Source organism: Aptenodytes patagonicus, chromosome 6 (genome assembly GCF_965638725.1).
Source record: "Aptenodytes patagonicus chromosome 6, bAptPat1.pri.cur, whole genome shotgun sequence".
Lineage (NCBI taxonomy): Eukaryota > Metazoa > Chordata > Aves > Sphenisciformes > Spheniscidae > Aptenodytes > Aptenodytes patagonicus.
In genome coordinates this window covers 49,641,337-49,661,050 of record NC_134954.1, presented here as the reverse complement: position 1 = coordinate 49,661,050, position 19,714 = coordinate 49,641,337, and the positions used below count along the sequence as shown (strand labels likewise).

The 19,714-nt window shown below is 36.0% G+C and overlaps 1 protein-coding gene across 6 annotated transcripts in view; it reads right to left on the bottom strand.

The window, feature by feature from the left end:
• LOC143162320 (titin-like) overlaps positions 1-19,714 on the bottom strand; it is a 245,966-nt gene that overhangs the window by 90,590 nt on the left and 135,662 nt on the right. For 5 of the 6 annotated variants that reach the window (XM_076342517.1, XM_076342519.1, XM_076342520.1 and 2 more), the window contains 25 exons: positions 19,374-19,475; positions 18,731-18,805; positions 17,725-17,805; positions 16,440-16,544; positions 15,843-15,920; positions 15,405-15,458; positions 15,106-15,189; positions 11,122-11,172; positions 10,647-11,042; positions 9,905-10,180; positions 9,397-9,672; positions 9,106-9,245; positions 8,494-8,620; positions 8,144-8,407; positions 7,773-8,039; positions 7,373-7,636; positions 6,694-6,833; positions 6,438-6,564; positions 6,052-6,318; positions 5,686-5,952; positions 4,916-5,182; positions 4,676-4,815; positions 3,614-3,740; positions 2,724-2,866; positions 106-229 (listed from right to left, as the gene is read on the bottom strand). In XM_076342517.1, the coding sequence (XP_076198632.1) occupies positions 106-229; positions 2,724-2,866; positions 3,614-3,740; positions 4,676-4,815; positions 4,916-5,182; positions 5,686-5,952; positions 6,052-6,318; positions 6,438-6,564; positions 6,694-6,833; positions 7,373-7,636; positions 7,773-8,039; positions 8,144-8,407; positions 8,494-8,620; positions 9,106-9,245; positions 9,397-9,672; positions 9,905-10,180; positions 10,647-11,042; positions 11,122-11,172; positions 15,106-15,189; positions 15,405-15,458; positions 15,843-15,920; positions 16,440-16,544; positions 17,725-17,805; positions 18,731-18,805; positions 19,374-19,475 (4,242 nt within the window). Of the gene's footprint in view, positions 1-105; positions 230-2,723; positions 2,867-3,613; positions 3,741-4,675; positions 4,816-4,915; positions 5,183-5,685; positions 5,953-6,051; positions 6,319-6,437; positions 6,565-6,693; positions 6,834-7,372; positions 7,637-7,772; positions 8,040-8,143; positions 8,408-8,493; positions 8,621-9,105; positions 9,246-9,396; positions 9,673-9,904; positions 10,181-10,646; positions 11,043-11,121; positions 11,173-12,137; positions 14,091-15,105; positions 15,190-15,404; positions 15,459-15,842; positions 15,921-16,439; positions 16,545-17,724; positions 17,806-18,730; positions 18,806-19,373; positions 19,476-19,714 lie in introns of all 6 variants that reach the window. The other variant, XM_076342523.1, reaches the window with a different exon arrangement.

Below are 19,714 nucleotides of genomic sequence, written 5' to 3'. Positions count from 1 at the left end.
GATCCTACTAATTTGATATATGGTGTATATTAACATCCTATTCCAAGGTGAATCATGAATGGACCATTAACACTGACTATGGTATAATTAAAATGACTGACTTACCTTTCACAAAAAGATTTGCTTGTGTTCTGAAATCTTTTGCTGTCAGTGATACCTCTCCTGCATCTGTTAACTTGACGTCTCTAAGAATAAGTGTGTGAACTCTCCCTTCAGCACGTGTCATGACCTTATAAAGTACATACAAAAACCCTTTGTAAGTATCTACAACAAATATTTAAGAAATATTTAATGAAATAGCATTGCTATTTATTGTTATCTGTGGAGTTTGGGCATTTACTTTCATATGAAATTTCAATAATTTCCTTTTGCATATACTAGGTATAGCTCAAGACACAAATGCTTTGAGGATTTTGAGAATCATTTCTGTTTTGTCCTTTTACTTACAAGAAATTGTAATTTTAGGTTTCCCCATGTTTTAAGGTATTTGTGTCCTTTTATTAGAAAACCTGAGTCTACTATCAAAGTTCAATATGAGGCTGACTTGAGGTCATGTTTATTTTGAACAGGTACTAATAAATACCAAAATAAGTAAATTTATAGGAAAAAGTTGGTATTACTCCTGGCTATATCTAAAGTAAAAACTTTTAGAGATATAAGGAGGTTTGGCACTCCCCTCATACACTCTTTTGTAAATGCCAATTTGACTTTCTATTATTAAATTTTGGTAAAAAAATTTGCCTAAAAAAACATTTCCATGTTGATCTATTGCTGAAACTACTTTACGATCATGAGTTTGTATTGGGCTACTCCTACACAAACACCCCTTTTCTCTAGGAGTGGACCTGGGGCATTCAAGGATACATCCTGCATTGCAGCCATTAAGAGGGCTGCTACTCATTCATGCCATAAATTTTAACATAGCTCTTGCAGAATTGCATTTATTTATTTTCAGAGAAGTATGTGATCAAGTAGTAGATGCTGGTTTAGAAAATAAAGGGGAAAAGCGAGCTTCTGCTAAGGAAGAAGCGAAAAAGATTATGTTACTTTTGAGAAGGCAGTCCCTTTTGTTTCAGAGGGAAGGAAGGAACTAAGAGGCTGCCCTTCCTCCCAAATGGTCATTGTGTCCCTGAAAACTAGCTCTAGTGAATGCTCATCTGAAAAAGATTGAGATGAAGCCAAATATATATTTGACCAAGATAAGCAATAAAGATAAACAAATAAGTCATTTCAATAAAGGTTATATGTGTACAGCTGAATGCCAGCCACAGAGGTAAAATAATGGCTTAAATTAAAAAGAGCTGAAATGAAACACTTGTACAATTAGATTGATTCTTGAAGACAGTAGTAAAAGGGTTTCAAGAGGCTATTTTAAATGGGCAGAAAGTGATGCATCAAGTAAATATATGGGTTATTCTGAATTTCTTCTTGATAAAATTTCAACTGAAGTTAAATGACAGTTTTGACTGTATATATAAAGTGAATGAAAACCTAGATTTTTTTTTCCCATGTAATTAAAATGATAGCTCAGACAGATAAGAACAAAATAATGTTCCATCATACAGAATATTGAACTTATAATATTTTTCTTGCCAGGCAGTAATAACTATCAAGCCACTGCACTGATCAATAGCTTTCCACATTTTTATTCCTAGACTCAAAAGTGAATACCTTGGTTTGTTACGTCTCATCTGCTGAGTTTCAATTTTGTTTATCTGTCCTTAAATACTGTAATATCTGTAATACTGTAATACTTAAATCACTTATCACCATGACCGGTTTTTCTTTTCCTATTTTGATATTCTATTTTTTTAATGAAATAGTTTTTATTTAGGCAAATCTGGTGAAGCTCAGAAAGATCTAGTAAAACCTGAAAAAAAAAAATGTTAAAAATTGTATTTAAAAGAAAAAAATGTGTACCAAAGTATTATTAGCAGCATTATTACCGGTTCTGAAAGTTTGCTAGGTCATGTAATGCCTTGAAAGTTTGCTTTGTCTGAGGTTGCCAATTTGTATTTTCATTTGCATTATTTCCCTTAGGCCTAGTATGTGAAAAAGAAGTCTTAAAACCAGTGATATCCATTTATATTTTATGTTTCTTTATGTATTTCTCCTACCATTAACTTTAAATATTAAACTCACTGCATTCCAGGCTGCTCAGACCTCAGAGTTAAGAGCCAGCACTTGATGAAGGGTTAAAAATAGCTAGTGAGAAGTGCTTGACAAGCAAATCTGCCCAGAAAGTTATCTGGAGAGCCAGAACAAATGCCTGAAATGGAATTTGAATCCTCTTAATCCCCTTATATGCAGAACTGGACTGCAACTCAGCATTCAGGAGAAAAAAAGCATTTCCTGATAGCACCTTTCAAAACCCTCTCGCTGTAACTACAATTAACCTGAGCAAAAATCATTCAGTACCCCTGTGGTTGAGTCTCCAACAGAATCAGGCACAAAATCACTGTTGTAATGATTGATATTTTGGAACCTTAGTTTCCCTTTGTATGATAAATTCTTGTAGTATTCCAGAATACTGGCATTTCTGGGGAAAAAAATGCTATATCTGATTTCGTGAGGATTTACCATTTGGCACAGCAGCACTATTGTATTGCTGTGCCTTAGTACTTCTACTGGCAGAGAGTAAATGATAAATAAAGAAGGGGAAGAGAGTTGAAAGAGAGGAAGGAGGAGGAAACATGAGGAAAAATAAAGTTTAATTTCTTTACCTTATCACTGGGCTCCAGTTTCTTTCCTTGCAGGAACCACTCTACTGGGATTCCCTCGTAAGAGAGTTCGCAATCAAAGGTTGCTGATTCCCCAGCTGTCACTGTTACATCCTTGAGGGGTCTCAGCAAGCCAATTACTCGAGCTTGGTAAGGAGAAGACATCATTTTCAGATTAGTCACTTCTACCCAAGAGAGAGCTGCTGCCCTTATGTACTAATCTCCATGGTGGCTTCCCTCAAGAGAGACAGACATCGCAATGCTGCTCTTTAAATTCCCTAAATAGAAGAGGCCACTCTGGGTTTTTAGGGGGAGGGCTGGTCACCTAAAATTTCCTATTTGCAGAGTGTGTTTCTTTAAATTGAACAAGGTCAGCAGGAAAGTTGCCGTGCATCTGTCTCCCTGCCAAGCCTTGCATGCCTCTTGCTAGATAAAGCATGTGTTTTCCAAAATAGTGAGGGCTAGGATTGGAGTGGGAAACAAGTGGTCTTCAACTGTGTGGTCTGTCCCTGTCCATCAAGCTCTTAACCCTATCCCCAGATATCACTGTGATCCCATCCTCTCAGGTTAACATGATACTTTAATGCAGTAAAACCTTTGCTTGTAACACTTTGATTTCATAACAACATATGATGCCAGACCATGAAGCAGCCTTCAAGGCCATCTCCTTATTTTTACTTCTCCTATATGAATAAACTATATACAAGGTTAAAAAACATATAAGACATTCCTTAACTAAAAAATTAAGATGGCTTGAGTAATTAATCCTTGAGTTGCTGTTCTGGAAAGAATTGTTGTGGGTTCAATACAGTATAGAGATTTGTCCACCTGTTCCAGAGAGGCAATGAGTACCTTGTTTTCACTTAATTCATTTCAGATTAAAATACACTTACGTTTCACTCGAAGGTGAGCACCAGATTTGGCATTTGCTGCTTGGAAATCTACGCCACCAGCTTGATCTAAGCGTACATTGTACAGTGTAAGGAAGTGCTTTTTGCCTTCCTCCTTGATTTCACATTCCTGCAAAAAGAGAAGTGAAACAATTTTTTCAGTACCTTTTTTGTGCTCCTCGCCACAAGAGCCCCTACTTCTCCTCATACTATGCATCTGTTATCTCCTCCTCCATTCACAACACTTAGGCCCACTGCCAACTGCAATATACCTTATAAACTTTCATTCATAGGCCTTTCCTTTCAAAGTTGCTTCCTAATACAGTCTGCTTCCTCTTAAAAGAAAGGGCAAGAGGCATCATATTCATGTTGGTGAATGGTATGTGCTGATTGACTATCCAATATATCCATATGTAGATCAGTCAGAAGCCTAAGAGAACTAGAAATTACTAAGCTTGTGCTGTGACCTTTCCTTGAGAAGGGTCCTTTTCTCTTATCCAGACACTGATTTTCATGGAACTTCTGATCTTTGTGTATTATTCACACCGGTACTATTACATCAAAGAGTTGCCAAATTATTGCCAGTTGTGATTGTATTGTTTCTTAATTTTCCAGATCCTTCCAGCAGGGAATTAAGAATATTTGATTGAGCCTTATACCATTTTAAATTAATTTTAGCTGTCATAGTAATGGAAAAGAGTTTGAAAATGTGATCTACATCTATTTAAACCAAACATAACTCAAAAACTGCAGACAATCCAAAGTTTGTGTTTTTAAATGGTCTTTGTACTTTGGATACGTGATTGTTAGGGACTAGCAATACAGAATGTACTTATTTATGTAAAATCATTTATTATTTAGCTATTTTATATATTATTTTGGATTAAGTTTATACTACATTTTAAAAGTTATTAATGAAAAAATCCAGTATTTTTATTATAGTGACCCTTATTGAAAGCAGAAAGAGATTTCACTTAGTTTCTGCAGCCACCTTCTTCTCCCTCACAACCTATCTCCCCGCAAATTGCTGAGACACGTAAGGAACATCCTGAAATACTTGCTTACAGCTGATTCAGTCAGGGCTTCTCCTTTTAGCTTCCAATTGCCATGGACACCTTCCTCAGAGATTTCAATATCAAAACGGGCAGTCTCTGTCTCAATCACCTCCACACTGTATAGTGGACGTATAATCTCAATATCGCGGTCTGGAGGGAAAAAAACCAAACAAACAGTGATTGATTCCCTCAATCTCTAACAGACCCCAAAAGATCTCTACTACAGAGCAGCCCAGTAAAATAACCATACCTTCAATATTGAGTTTAGCAGAGGTTTGATCAGTACCACAGTCACAAGTATACTGTCCAATGTCTTTCTTCAAAGCTTTCTTGAGGATAAGGATTCTCTTTTTACCATCAGCCTTAATAACGACATTCTTTGATGGAGTAATTGGTTTGCCATCCTTCATCCATTTCACTGGGGCATCTGCTTTGCTGATTTCACATTGTAAGATTACTTCATCTTTCTCTACAGCAGTGTAATCCTGCAGCTTCCCAGTGAAGTAAGGGTCTCCCTCTGCAAGCAAAAGTTACGATATGTTTCAGTCTGAAGTTTTAGTCTTTCAGAAAGGATAATTAGTTCTTACCATACAAAACATTTCTTGCTTATGCCCTGCAGGAAGGATTAAATACAGTCCTTATAAATATTACAGAGTTCTGTTGCAAAAAGAGAAAACAATATCTAAGAAACAGTTCAACGTATTACTAATATTACTGACAACATTGTTTTGGTGCTCTAGGAGTTTCAGAGCACCATTTAAGTATCTAATAGTTAATTTTGCAACAGTTGCATGAAATTTTAAAGTTATTTTAATTATCCATTGTGAATGGGGAAATGGAGACCCAAAGAAGACAAACAAATCGTAAAATTGTCAAAAATCACAATGTAGATTTAGGCCAAATCCAAAAAACCCCACCAAAGCAAACCAAAACCAACCCCAAGACTTTCTGATCGCCATTTTTCATTAATAAGACTCTTCTGGTAATATACATAATATAAATTCTTTTGGGTATTCTTACCAAGAACAGTGAGTTTAGCTTCTGAGGATTTGCCCATAGCTTCCACTCTAATCTGAGAAGTATCATCAATAGTAAGATCTTTGATTGTGAGTGTATGGAATTTGCCAACATCTGTCATTGAAACCACTTTGCTGGTATGTAATCGCTGGTCATTCTTGAACCAGACAACAGGGATATTTTCATGGGAGAGTTCCACAGTGAACACTGCAGTTTCTCGCTCCTTTTTTGTTACATCCTTGAGAGGAGTAATGAATTTCAGGCGGATACCTATCACAACATAACATTTCATGAATAATAATGTTCTCAATAAAAACTATTCAAGGACTATAGTGCAAATCTTTCCTAGAAAGGCAAAGTCAGACAAACCTTCAATAATTAGTTTGGCAGTTGTTCTCTTATCTTCAGCTTCAAACATGTATTTAGCTTCATCCTCAAACGCAACAGATTTAATAATCAGAGCATGCTTTGTTCCTTCTGAAATAATTTCAAATCTTTCATCAGGAGTGATCTCTTGTGTTCCTTTTAACCAGCGGAAAGTCTTGGGTTCTCTGGACACCTCACATTCAAACTTGGCTTCATCCTTCTCAAAGACCTTCACATCTCTTAGTGGAGTGATAAAGATGAGAGGCAATTCTGAAATCAAGGAAGAGCACTTTCAGTTCAGTGATAGGTTCATGCAGACCTTTCTGCTGCTGGATTTGTTCTAATGCCCTGAGATACACATGCCAATGTTGGCAAAGTGCAGACTGTACCTTTCACTTTCAGATTAGCAGCACTTTTAGCATTAGCAGCTTGGAAAGACACTTCTCCTGTCATATCAAGTTTGCAGTTATGAAGGACAAGAGTATGCTTCTTCCCATCTTCAATGATTTCGCAGTCCTGGTGATAAAGAAACACACACCCCCCACCACAAATATGAATATTCTAAGAAACCACTCAGAAGACATTATTATTAAATATGTTTTTTCTAGTGTAAATTATGGTCTAAAAATAAAGAAGAAGCCTTACAGGTGAAGGTGTTAGGGTTTCTCCCTTTAGCTTCCATATAGGATAGACATCAGGCTCAGAAATTTCAATTTCAAAACGTGCTGTTTCACCAACAAATACTTCCACTCCATACAGTGGGCGCTCCACTTTAATTAAGCGAGCTAAAATCAAAAAACCCAAAAGTTCACATCTGTTTACTCACTCATTCTATAGCATAGAAATGTAGTACTGGAAAGGATCTCAACTCTCTCCCTATCCCTTCTTCAGGATATTCAAATGCTATCACTGATAAATGTTTATCTAACCTCTTTTTAAAAAGCTGCAAGTTTGGGCATTGTACAACCCCCTTCCATAATATGTCTGAAAGTTTAGTTATTTTTAGTAAGAATATTCTTCCTCATAATTAACCCAGATATCCGTTACAGTGAATTAAACTAACTGCTTTTTTTCCTGACTGTAAATGGACATAGAGAATAATTGATCATCACTGTATTTACAACAGCCATTTATATATCTTAAGATATATTGTCTCTTGTAAATACTCTTAATAATTGTAAATCTAGATATTTCAGCTATTCATCATAACAACATGTTTTCTAAAGGTGCAATTTTTGGTGTTGTACTCTAGAGAGTATCTGCCTGTCTACACTGTTTTACAAAGGTTTCAGTACTTTGCCTTAGCCAAGGCATGATAACTTACGCTCAACGCTGACATTAGCACTTGTCTTATCGGTTCCACAGTCACACTCATAAACACCCTTATCACTCTCTGCAGCCTTCTTGATCTTCAGGATACAGCGCAAGCCATCCGTTTTTATGGAAATTCTGTTGGAAGCTACTAGTTCTTCACCATCTTTGTACCATTTTACTGGCACATCTTTGCTAAGTTCACACTCCAGAGTAATATCATCTTTCTCCACAGCACTGTAGTCTTGTAATTTCACAGTGAAATATGGATCAGCCTCTACAAAAGGCATAGTGGATATGAAATGGTAAATTAATAATATAAATGTACTAAACCATCAATATTTTGTCACTTTCTACTTATAAAAATGTTTATACATATTAGATAGCATATTTTAAATTATTTATGTAATTACCTAAGACTTTGAGGTTTGCTTGTGTGTTCAAGTCCTTGACTACGGCCTTTATTTCGGAGATGTCATCAAGTGTTACTTCTCTCATTTCTAGTTTATGAACTTTGCCTTCTGAAGTAATAAAAACTGTTCTGCTTGTGTGGAGTCTTTTGTCATTTTTGTACCATTTCACTGGCATGCCTTCATGAGAAAGCTCAAACTGAAAGTGAGCTGTTTCCCCTTCTTTCACTGTTTGATCCTGTAGAGGTGAGATGAACTTCAGCCTCACACCTGTAATATAGACACATAAATACCATCAGAAAACGGCTAATGTGGTTCTAAAAGATACATTCTTTATCTATTTTTTATTGTTTTGTTCATAAGAAGATACTTGCCTTCCACAAACAGTCTTGCTGTGCTCTTCTTGCCATCAACTTCAGCAGTGTATTCTCCCTCATCATCAAACTGAGAATCATTGATTACAAGAATATGCTTCTTTCCATCTGCAATGATGTCAAATTTTTCTCCAACCTTGAGTATATCAGTGCCCTTAGACCATATAACATTGGCTTCTCTGGTAAGGACACATTCAAACCTTGCTTGGCGCCTCTCAGGGACAGTAACATCTTTTAGAGGCACAGCAAAGTCCAGTTCAATTTCTGGAAGCAAAACAGAACACATCATTTGTAATGTGCTCCATGTGAACTGTGTTTAAGTTGATATCGTACTCAATAGTGCATTGTACCTTTCACTGTCAGGATAGCTGTAGTAACTGCATTAAGTGCCTGGTAAAGGACTTCACCAGCTTGCTCTAACTTGACTTTGTGCAAGGTTAGGAACCGTTTTCCTCCTTCAGCTTTGATTTCACATGTCTGGAGAGATGACAGACTTTGGTAAGTACAATGCCAATGCCTTACTGCTAGGTATTTTTAATAAAGGGATTCTATAAATATTTTATACACAGTAAAGAGTCAGCTAGAAAGATTGGAATTGTTTTTCAAGGGAAGTTAACACTTTTACTGAATAATAAAAAAATGGAGTACATTTCTTCAGTGTTCCACACTTCTTTTAAATGTCAGCATCATTCCTACCAATGTATGTGGGATATTTTTATTATTGTCTGAATAATGTGCTGTAATCCTTGAGAAAATGAAGCCCTTCAACACTTAGCTTTTATAGCTTATAATTCTTACTTAGAGGACCAGTGTTTTTTAATCACCATAATGCTTAGCCTTTCTACGTTCTGGACTGAGTAGCAATGACAGACCTGCAAAGATCTTACCATAAAGACTCGAGGGAACCTGTTCAGAGTGCTTAAATTTAAATAAATTTTGTTGTAAAAGTCAAGGATGCTTACAGGTGAGGGTCTCAGGATTTCTCCTTTCAGCTTCCATTCACCAGGAATATCATCCTCAGATATTTCTGTATCAAAGTTTGCTGTTTCTTTCTCATAAACTGTAACATCCTCTAATGGCTTCAGAAGTTCAACTTCACGTTCTAGAATGCACAAATGAACACATATATAATTAGGTCAAGTTTTGATAGAGCTTTTTAATAATTAAGGTTACCTTTTTTGTTTGTTTGTTTAGGGGTTTTTGAACATTGGCCTATGACCTGATAAATATAACACAAATAAAAGCTTCCTTACCACCAAGGGTCAGTTTAGCTGGGTATCTGCGACCTTCAATTTCCACTGAATATTCCCCAACATCAGCAGGGCCAGCATTCTTGATTTTCAGGAAAATTTTATTTCCTTCTTTCAAGATTTCTGTCTTGTCAGTTGGTTCAGCAGGGATTTCCTCATCTCCTTTAAACCATTTAAAGTTTGGTGTATCCTTGACAATGTCACAGGTGAAAGTAGCTGTTCCTTTTGGTTTCACATGCTGGTCTCTTATGGGTTTTACTAACCAATCTCTTATCACTTCTGCATGACAAAAAGTTACATAAAAATACAGCTTAGCAGACTTCTACTACAAATAGATGGGTCATAAATAGAAGAAATAGCACTGACAGATTTAGTATTACAACAAGCTTTTAATAGCTGTAAAAATCTTATCTGTCCATTTATATTGTAATACTATGAGAAAAAGCTTTCCTAATTTTAAAACAGCCCAAATATTCTACAGAGAAAGAAGAACACGATTTTGATTGCTTACCTACTACCTTAACACAAGATGAGCATGACAGCTCAGAGTCTTCCACGGTAACAGTGTAAGTGCCAGCATCAGCATCATCTGAATCGGTGATTGTGAGGGAATGTGACAAACCAATAATGCCCAGAGCAAATTTCCCAGGTTTGTCTTTAATGATCTTCCCATCCTTCCTCCAGACGACACTTCTTTCTTTGTTAAGCTCACACGTCAAGTACAGTGGCTGGCTTTTAACCACAGTGACTTCTTCTTCAAGAGTTTTCACGAACCGCACTGGGAGTTCTGTGGGAAACACAACATTTTCATAGAATCATAGAATCATAGAATCATTGAGGTGGGAAAAGACCTCTAAGATCATCAAGTCCAACCGTCGACCCAACACCACCACCCACTAAACCATGTCCCTAAGTGCCTCATCTACTCGTCTTTTAAATACCTCCAGGGATGGGGACTCAACCGCTTCCCTGGGCAGCCTGTTCCAATGTTTAACCACTCTTTCAGTAAAGAAATTTTTCCTTACATCCAATCTAAACCTCCCCTGGCGCAACTTGAGGACATTTTGATTTGTCTCATTTATATACAGAAGGTGTGATGCAGAAATGCCTTACATATTAAATCAATATGTGTAGTGATTGATGGAAACAAAAGGATGCATCTACCAACCACTGTAAATTCACAAAGTACCAGTACTTCTAGCTTGAGGAGTAGTTAGCCTTTAAATTACTGATAAACTTGAAACAGGGAATACCTTCAACAATGAGTTTGGCTGTAGAGGTCTTCTCTTTGTTCCCCAGCCGTAATACACAAGTATATTCACCAGCATCTGACAGCTGGACATCAATAATATGCAGCTTCCTATCTTTGCCATCAGCAATAAACTTGTGTTTTGGACTCTCTCGGATGTTACTGCCGTCTTTCATCCAGCTGGTAATCGCAGTGGATGGTGAAATAAGGACTTCAAAGATTGCAGAAGACCCAACAGATTCAGCTTCTGTTAGCACTATATCTTTCATCTCCTTGACAAACTTCAGTGGTACAGCCTTGAGTTGGTAAGTGAATGGGGGCTCTTCAGGAGGTTTTTCACCACCACTGCCTGGCCTCAGTTTCCTTCTTTCTGCATCTGCTGGTGAAGGTGTCTTCTTGGCTGTAATTCAGATTCAGAAATGAATAACTAATACTGATTTATTGCTTTTGCTTGTAGATATTGACTTGTAGTATCCTACCTTTGACTGGACTGATACCCTTTGGAGTTTCTTCTTTTGGTGGCTTGGCCTCTGTAGTAGAACAGCAATATTATTAGGAATGTAGTTAAATAAACATACATACTAAAATTAAGACAAACATTTCTTTTACAAATCAGATTTTCTCTTCCTTTAGCTATATACACGTACAAGGGGAGGAAGATATAAACATATGTATATATTTATACAACTTATACTGCCTATATCTCAATGGTAAGTTTAATATCTTGAAGCATGGGAAAGAAACATATTCAGCAGTGGGGACTGAAAGGCAGCTTAGGAGCTCCTAGTTCCTCAATTTATTGTCCTGCCCATTATTTTGTAAAATTCTGCCATTCCCTGACACTTTACTCACAATTAGGCGCTTGATCAATACCCACCTGTCAACCAAAATAGCTTAAGTACCTATTACAAATTATATGGGTTTTTTTTAGAAAAAGCACACACTTTTACTAATGAAGACAACAGAAATATAAGTTGTATAAATTAAATACATGTTTCAGGACAATGTGATACTCTCACAAGTGGGGAATGTTCTGTTAGTTTCCCAAATTGTGATGAATCATCTCAGACTTTTGAAAATATTTCCCATGCTATGCTGCTTCTCATCATCATTTTGTGAAGGGAAATATAAAAGATACTTTTAATGAGCGAATGATATGAATGAAATGCAGGACAGATTTTATTGCAGCGGATGGAAGAATGAATACTAGAAAAAATGTGTGAGTTCTGAGAAGATAATGGCACACAACATGATTTATGCAGTCTTATAAAAGTGTAAGACTAAGACAATGAACATTGATCACACAGACATATGTACAGACAGGTAAGACAAACATGTCAAGAGGGGCTGAATGCCAATACAGCCAGCTAACAGACTATATGGAAATGTGAACGGTGTTAAAGAACGAAAACAAACATCACAATGGCAAATGGTATTCTCCTGAAGCAAATAGTACAAGCACTTCGTGGAAGAATTTGGCAGCAGTCTTCCTCACCTCGCTTTGCATGAGACTTTGCAGGAACCTCCAGAACTTCACGTGATTCTCCAGGTGCATCCAAATTCCTGTTCTCACTCGAAAGTCTACTGGCCTGCTCAATCAAGCGAGCAGGTTCTGATTCACGGAATTCTTTCTCTCCTTCTGCTTTCTTGGGAGTTATCTTACCTATGCTTGAGGAGTAACTAACTTCTCCATTTGCAGGGATTCCTTTGCCTGATGATATCTTGTCTGAAAGCTTTCCCTTCTCTTTTTTCATGGGAATAGATGTGCTTTTTCCAATGCCATGTTTAGCTGATGTTTTTTCATCTGATATACCTTCTGTCACTGGAAGTTCTTTTCCTGAAAGCTTCACTTCTTCCACAGTCAAAGAAGATTTCTTTTCTTCAGTTTTATCTTTGCTGCTTTTGAGAGCTGGAGTTTCTTTACATTCATCCTGAATGGTATGAACTTCTTGAAATTGTTTTTTATCTTGACTCCCTGGTGGCTGAAAAGGAACTTTCTTTACTGACTCAGATCTGTCAACTATTTCATCTTTGACTCCCTTTTCATCTTCTCCTATGGAAACTTCACCTTCCATTCCTTCTCCTGTAAACACTGTATCAAATTCTTCTTTTTCCACAGGCAGCTTTTCAGGGGCATTTGACCATCTAATTTTGTCTTTTTTTAAGTGAGTGCTGAAGGTAGTTTTCTCTTCCGTCTCTGGTATAATCTTTTTGCCTGTTTTTTTATCACTTAGGAGTGCTTTCTCAGTCAACAATTTTCCTGAACCCTCCTTGTAATGAACTTCTCCTTCCTCTGCAGAATATTTTTCTCTTGCTTTCCTTTCCACTACTTGTGGCTTAAGAACAGACGGTTTAAAGATTATGTAAGCTTTTTCTCTGGGAACCTCCTCATCTTCAGTGGGGTGTTCTAGGTCAACATCTTTCCTCAGTGCTGGTTCAGTCTCCTCAGAGAGGTCTAAGGAATGTAGTTCTGCTGATGTAAAGTCCAGATTCTCATCTTTCTCATCATCTTGATTATTTTCCATTTTCTTTGCTTCTTTATTAAGAATCTTATCTATAGGAATTTCAGCTACTGTGGTACCAGATTTCTTCATCCATTGAGTTTTATTTTGTATGCCATGTTCCTTCATGGATTCTCCAAGAGGAACTTCAGATTTCTCTAGAGTAAAAACTCCTCTCTCTTCTTCCCTTCTAAGCAGGGGAGTTTCAGCTATTCCTTCATCTGTGATATCCTTTACAAATGAAGTTTTACCCTTAATGGGAAATTCTTCAGGTTGCAGACTGATTTTTGATTTTCTCTCTTTTCCTAGAAGTCTTTTCTGTTCCCTGGGCTCATATGGCTCTCTGGGTATATGTTTAGGTACATAAGTTGACTCAATTTCCTCTTGTTTTTCAGGCACAGATATCTTTCCTTCTTGAAGAGCACTAAACTTGTCAGAGACTTTCTCTATAACATCTTCCCTATGAACAACCAATTTAATTTCACCCCCCTTTTCTTCTCCAGAATCTCTTTCCGCATGTTCAGATGCTATAGAAATCCATTTCAATTCCTCATCAGGTAGTGGTGGTTCATCCTTTGCATAAGTAATGTGATCTATTGCAACTTCTATTTTCTCACCTGTAAGGGTAGTCTTTCTTGAAATTATAGGTGTCATTTCTGGCTCCTCTTCTTCAGGAGCCAAGATAAAATATTTAAGAGCCACTTTCTCCTGCTCATCTCCCTCTGGCTTCAATATTCCATCAGCTGTTTCCAGTGAGATTTTAAACTCAAGTGGCTTTACTGTCTGAATGTCCAGAACTGTCTCCTTAGGACTCACTCTCTCTTTTACATGCAAGCGTTTCTCAACCAAAATCTTCTTTAGCACAATTGACTCGGGCTTTTCTTCTTCCACTGGGGGCATTTTACCTCTATGCTTTAGTACAGATGGTGCACCAGGCTTTTCTGCAGCTACAAAGGTTTCACAGGTAATTTAGAGAGTTAAAATCCATAAGAATAAGCATCAGGAACAATATATTTTAAGACAAAATTTCCAGCTATACCTGAAATAAAATGAACATAGAACACTTTTTCTCCACACAACAGAAAACTTACAACACAATCACAAAACAAAAGAAAGATAAGAATAGCACACACAAACAGTACAGAAGACCTAAGTAAACCACTGTTACGGTACACTGTTGTCCCACCAGTTTGCCAGTTTAAATCCAATCCAGGTTAAAAGTAGCAGAAAATGACAGCTTTCTAAAGCCTATCTGGCCACCTATATAAAATGGGTTAGTTATGCCACTGCAGGCCTGGCTACATCACCAAATCACTGGCCAAGAGACATTCATGATTAGGCTTCTCAAGTGCCCAAGATCTGAGCTCTACTGTAACATGAGGCCCTTTGAACGATGGGCAAGCAGCATGTACATCAGCTCTACTAATGGACCTCAGGCTCAGAGTGCTTCAGAGGAATTGGACTCTTCACAGTTCTTTTTTCACAGCAGGATATGATCTGGGGTCCTAAGCGTATCAAATGAAAGTAGCAATACTCCAGTTCTTCAACACCACTAACACTTTTCCTCAGGACTTCAGTAACGAATTAAAAGCAGAAAACCAAACAACACAAGAATTGCCTTTCTTTTGCTATACAGAAAATACAAGATGCAGTTCCCAAGACATACATCAGGACATAAGCAACATCAAGGAATCAACAGAATACACAAATTTCATACTAGGACAATAAATAAAGGCACACGTATCACCATCCAGAAACAAGAACACAGATTCATCTCTGTGGTATATGAGAGACACTTGTCTTTTAGATTAGGTGACAGTACCTAGAATAACAAGATCCTTGAATAGGACCTCAAATATTCCTGTAATGAATGAGTTATATGAGTCATTCTCTTTATCCTGAAGGTATTTAGGTATCTCAGAGAGAAAAACCCTATCAATAGCATAGGGTAAACATAAATACCTGCTTTCTTTCCAACCACTGGGACTGTCACTGGAGTAGTAACAGCTGGTGCTGGTTCTGCTGCTGGTTTTGGAGATTTTAGAGCTGTAGAAAAAAAAAAAGGAGTTCTCATATATTTGTTTTAATAAATAATTTTAAGTACTATGTTCTTTAAAATGTTCTGTAGATTGTATGAAAGTTCCAGTCTTAGTAATACTAAAGACATTTGTTTAATGTCCTTTTAGCCAGAAATCTCTGAATGGAAAATACTAGACACACAAAAAAGGCTGCACTGGTATTCATGACTGAAGAATTCTTACCTACTGCAGGTTTAGGTTCAGGCCCAGGAAGTGGGATAGCTGCTTGCTTAGGTTCTGGTATTTCAAACACAACAAGTACAAATAGGTCAATTTCCATGTTTTGTAATCCCATTGAGCATTAAAGTTAGAAGCAACAATACGGAGGGAGTTAATCAAAGACAGAATTTGTTGTTTTATATTTTACTTAGCCAGAAAGCAAGAAATTAACTTGAGATGAACTCTTGTAAAGCAAGATACAATGGAAAAAAGATGAATTTTTCAAGCACCGAAGAATTAAAGACAACAAGAAATCTAGAAGAATGCAAAGTGGTTAATCATGACACAATAGTCATGGACAGACTGGATGATAGTAATGCATTAGGTTAATATACCATGATATTTAGAAATGAATATCATTTAGTTGCTGCAATAAGGAAAAAGAGCACCACACATCTGTACCTTTTGGCAGTTCAGGCACATGTTTCTCCTCTTTTTTTATGACAGGTATCTCAGTTTTCTTCTTAGGAACTTCTGGGACTTTAAAATATTATTTTTATTTTGTAAGATATATTGAAACACCTTGAATCCCCAAATACAATTATCTCCAATGTATTTTAAAGTTTTCATTCTTTTTAGACATAAACAGTTTCAGATATTCATAAGGTTTAGGAATGTGTATTTTTAAGAGTGAGATTTGAATAAATTAGAAACACTAAATGGACAAAAGGACAAATATTTGCAAAACAACTAAAAGAATGCTTGGATTAACTGTTTCACTGTAGTTATATTTTTAGCAGTATTATAAAATATTTGTAAAGTTCTCTTCTATACACATTGAAGATTGAGAAACAATACCAAAATGCAGAATTCAGACCCAAATGTGGATGTCAAATTTGGATGTGCTTTCAGCAAAGCTTTAGTTTACACAATTAGGTTAATGCAAGCCATCTTTTAAAATCTCACTTTCATTCCTGAATTTCAGAGAATACTACTTAAAAGTGGGATTTTTTTTTTTTAATTATACTTTATCAGATAGATTTGAATGTGATCTAGTACCTTCAGGTTTCTTAATTTTTTCTACTGGTGTAGGTACTGGTTTAACTTCTGGTTTAGGTTCTTTTTCTGGTTTAGGTTCTTCCTCTTCTGGTTTCTTTTTAAGAACTTTAAAAGAAAAGGAGTTTCAGTTTTTAAAGGACAGGTAAACAGAAGAATAAGATGGTGAATAAGACAAAAGATTAAAAATATATCATCAATCATGAAGAAACAAGAATGTAAAAGATATAGTTCAATATAAATGGAAGATTTTGTGTAACTATTCAAGTTACTATTCTGAAAGCCTTTTAAAATTCAAAGTCATCTAGAGCAAAAAGATGTTTTTATTAAGAGCAGTCCATCTGAGAGGAAAATGTCGATGTTAACTGTCTATGATAGAATACAATTTCTTATATTTTATCATATATTTCTTATTATATTTAAATGATTACTTACTATACATAATTATACATTAATAACTGCAGTTACAGATGATTTTCAGGGACAAAATGCAGGATTACGGATTAAACTCCTATTGACTTTAGTGAGAGAACAAGACTAAATCATCAAGTGTTATATTTGGAGAGCTCAAATTTATATAATGTCTGTTTTTCATTTCACTTATTTTACTTATTTTTGTCCTGTCAGGTATCAGTCTTGGATATCTAATGAGACTGTCATCTGCAAAACTGAGTATCTGTATTTTATTATGTTGTCTGAAATTTGAAGGTCAGCTGCAAGGTAGATGGGCATGAATCATCCCAGTGTGGTGTTTCAAAGAGAATTTGAATTAGTGCTTCCTTTTTCTAAGCAATAATTGAGCATGAAGTGATTCAGAAGGCTCCAAACTTTGCAGGAAAGGGGACTGATGTCCAATAGTAGCACGGGGTTCTGTGATCTGTGTAGTACTTCTAAGAAAACCATAAAAGAGAATACAGATGCTATATATGTGACTTTAATAACAATTACACTATCACTGGGAAATATTTAGGGGTCCAGAAGCTGAAGACAGTGGAAAACTATCAACTCTAGTATAGGCTTTACAAAGATTAAAAAAACAGAAGAGAGTTATAGGGAACCAGATTTTCAGTGTTCTGCTCTGTTTTCATCACAGATCCTTTGGATCTGACAGATTTTCAGGATATCCTCACTTCATCCCTGCAACTATAAAGGCTTTCCCCAAGAAACAGACATCAGGTAGTACTTTGTGTAATTTTCCGTATCACACACATAAAACCATGTTACTTAGGGGAATATACTGAACAATGTTAATATGTTGGGTTTTTAAAAAAGAGCCAAGTTACTATACCTCTTTTCAAAACAACTTCTTCTTTTGGTGGAGGAGTGACTTCAGGAATTACTCTGCGAGGTTTCTTTACAAGTCCAGGCACTTAAAAGAATATTATTCCAGATTTTATTATGGGTTCATAACAGTAGTAAGAGTAACCAACAACTAACCATTCCAAACACACAAATCGAATGCTGGTCCACTACTGAATATTAAAAGCAAAAGTAAAACTGCTGAGATTGAAGTTGATAGTTTTAATACTTTTTCTATATTATTTGAGTACAGTTGTCTTCTAGGCTTATGCATAAGAGGAAATTTTCATACAAACCAACAAAAGAGAAGTATGATTTGACAAAACTATAAAGCTTATGTATTAAAAGAGAGTTATCATAGTAACATTTTTATCTCCTTTTCCTCTTTCATTACAGTCTTATGTTACATATCTATTCATCTGAACTATGACGTTCATAAGGATGCAGTTAGTTTAATTTCTAAACTTGGAACAGCATTAAGAAAAGATGTTCACTGCTTAGCTGCTTAACTTGTCTTAAGCTCCAGTACATATGAAAAATATAAGGGAGTACTTGTAAAGTGGCTTGCTCAATTCATTATTCATGTCCATCTCTGGAAAATGTCATCTCACAAAAATAAGTTACTTTTCAGACAAATAATAAACTAAGTATGTTTGAACAACGCAATATATATTTAAACAGTATATTATTTTTTATTTCTCCCTAAGCAGAGAACCAAAGTAAGCACCTACACAAGTGACAGAACTCTTAAAAACCCTCTCGCTCTTCTGTGATTCTGTCTCTTGCATCTCATGAACTGCATGATGGGAGATTAAAGTGGACATAAGTATAACATGAACATATACACCCAAGACTGGAGTCCATTGTTGAGCATAATCTAACAGACAGCTTTTTGATATTACTGAGCAAATTAAAGAAGAAGAAGATACCAAGAACTACAACTTTGGGCTCATGAGAGGCTTAATTTAAGTAAGATTCTTATATTAGCTAGGTACCTTTAGCAGGTGGGGGTTCCAATTTTGGAGGCTCACCAGGTTTTGCAGTCACAACTTTCTTCCTTGATCCAGGAGCTTTAAAGAAAATTATTTGAATTTTATCACACACATCATTAGATTCAAAAAAGAAAAGAACTTTCTAAAAAATCCAAACAACTGATTAATACTATTGACATAATAGAAAGACAAGAGCTACAAAGCTAAGATTCTGGCTGATTAACCATTTAGAAGAAGCCAGATGATCTGTAGGAAGCACAGCTGATCTGAAACCCATGTTCATATAGTAACACCAGCAAATTATTGCTGGGGATTCTTTTCATTTGTAAGAAAATGTTAAAGATAGAAGAATTATGTTAAGGATAGAAGAATGTGTTAACTTGGTTAAGATATTTTTAATAAATTGATTTTTTCCGTAACTATTGAAAAGAACCCATGTAAACGGACTTGGGATAACACTGCTAAAAATCATGAGGGATTGAGCATCAGTAAGGCACACCATTAGAGCGATAGTAAATTAGAAAAGAAAAAACCCAAGATCCAAAGTGATATGTTTAAAAGCATGCTTTTCAAGATTCATCAGTATAATTTAAAAGGATTATAAGTTTGAGTTCCCACCATTAATTGTGGCTTCAGGTGATTATACCTTTAAGTAGTTCTTTTGCCAATTTAATATCTTCTGTTGGTGGAGTAGGTGGTGGTGGTAGTGGTTTTCGCTTTTCAGGGATCTTCTTTTCAGGTTCTGGCGCTTTAAATAACATTAGGTAGATTTAGTGTAAATTTACTACCACAGTAGTTATGTGAAAAGTAATGTACAAATGTAAAGATGGTCATTTTCCATTTCCAATGAAGCCAGTGAAAAAAACTCATTGAACTAAATGGGACTATGCAAGAGCTTTAGGCTATTGCTTTGTAGCATGCACACAAGACAAATATCCAAGTTGACTTAAAAATGCATGTTAGTAACATGAGAACAAAGGTGGGAAA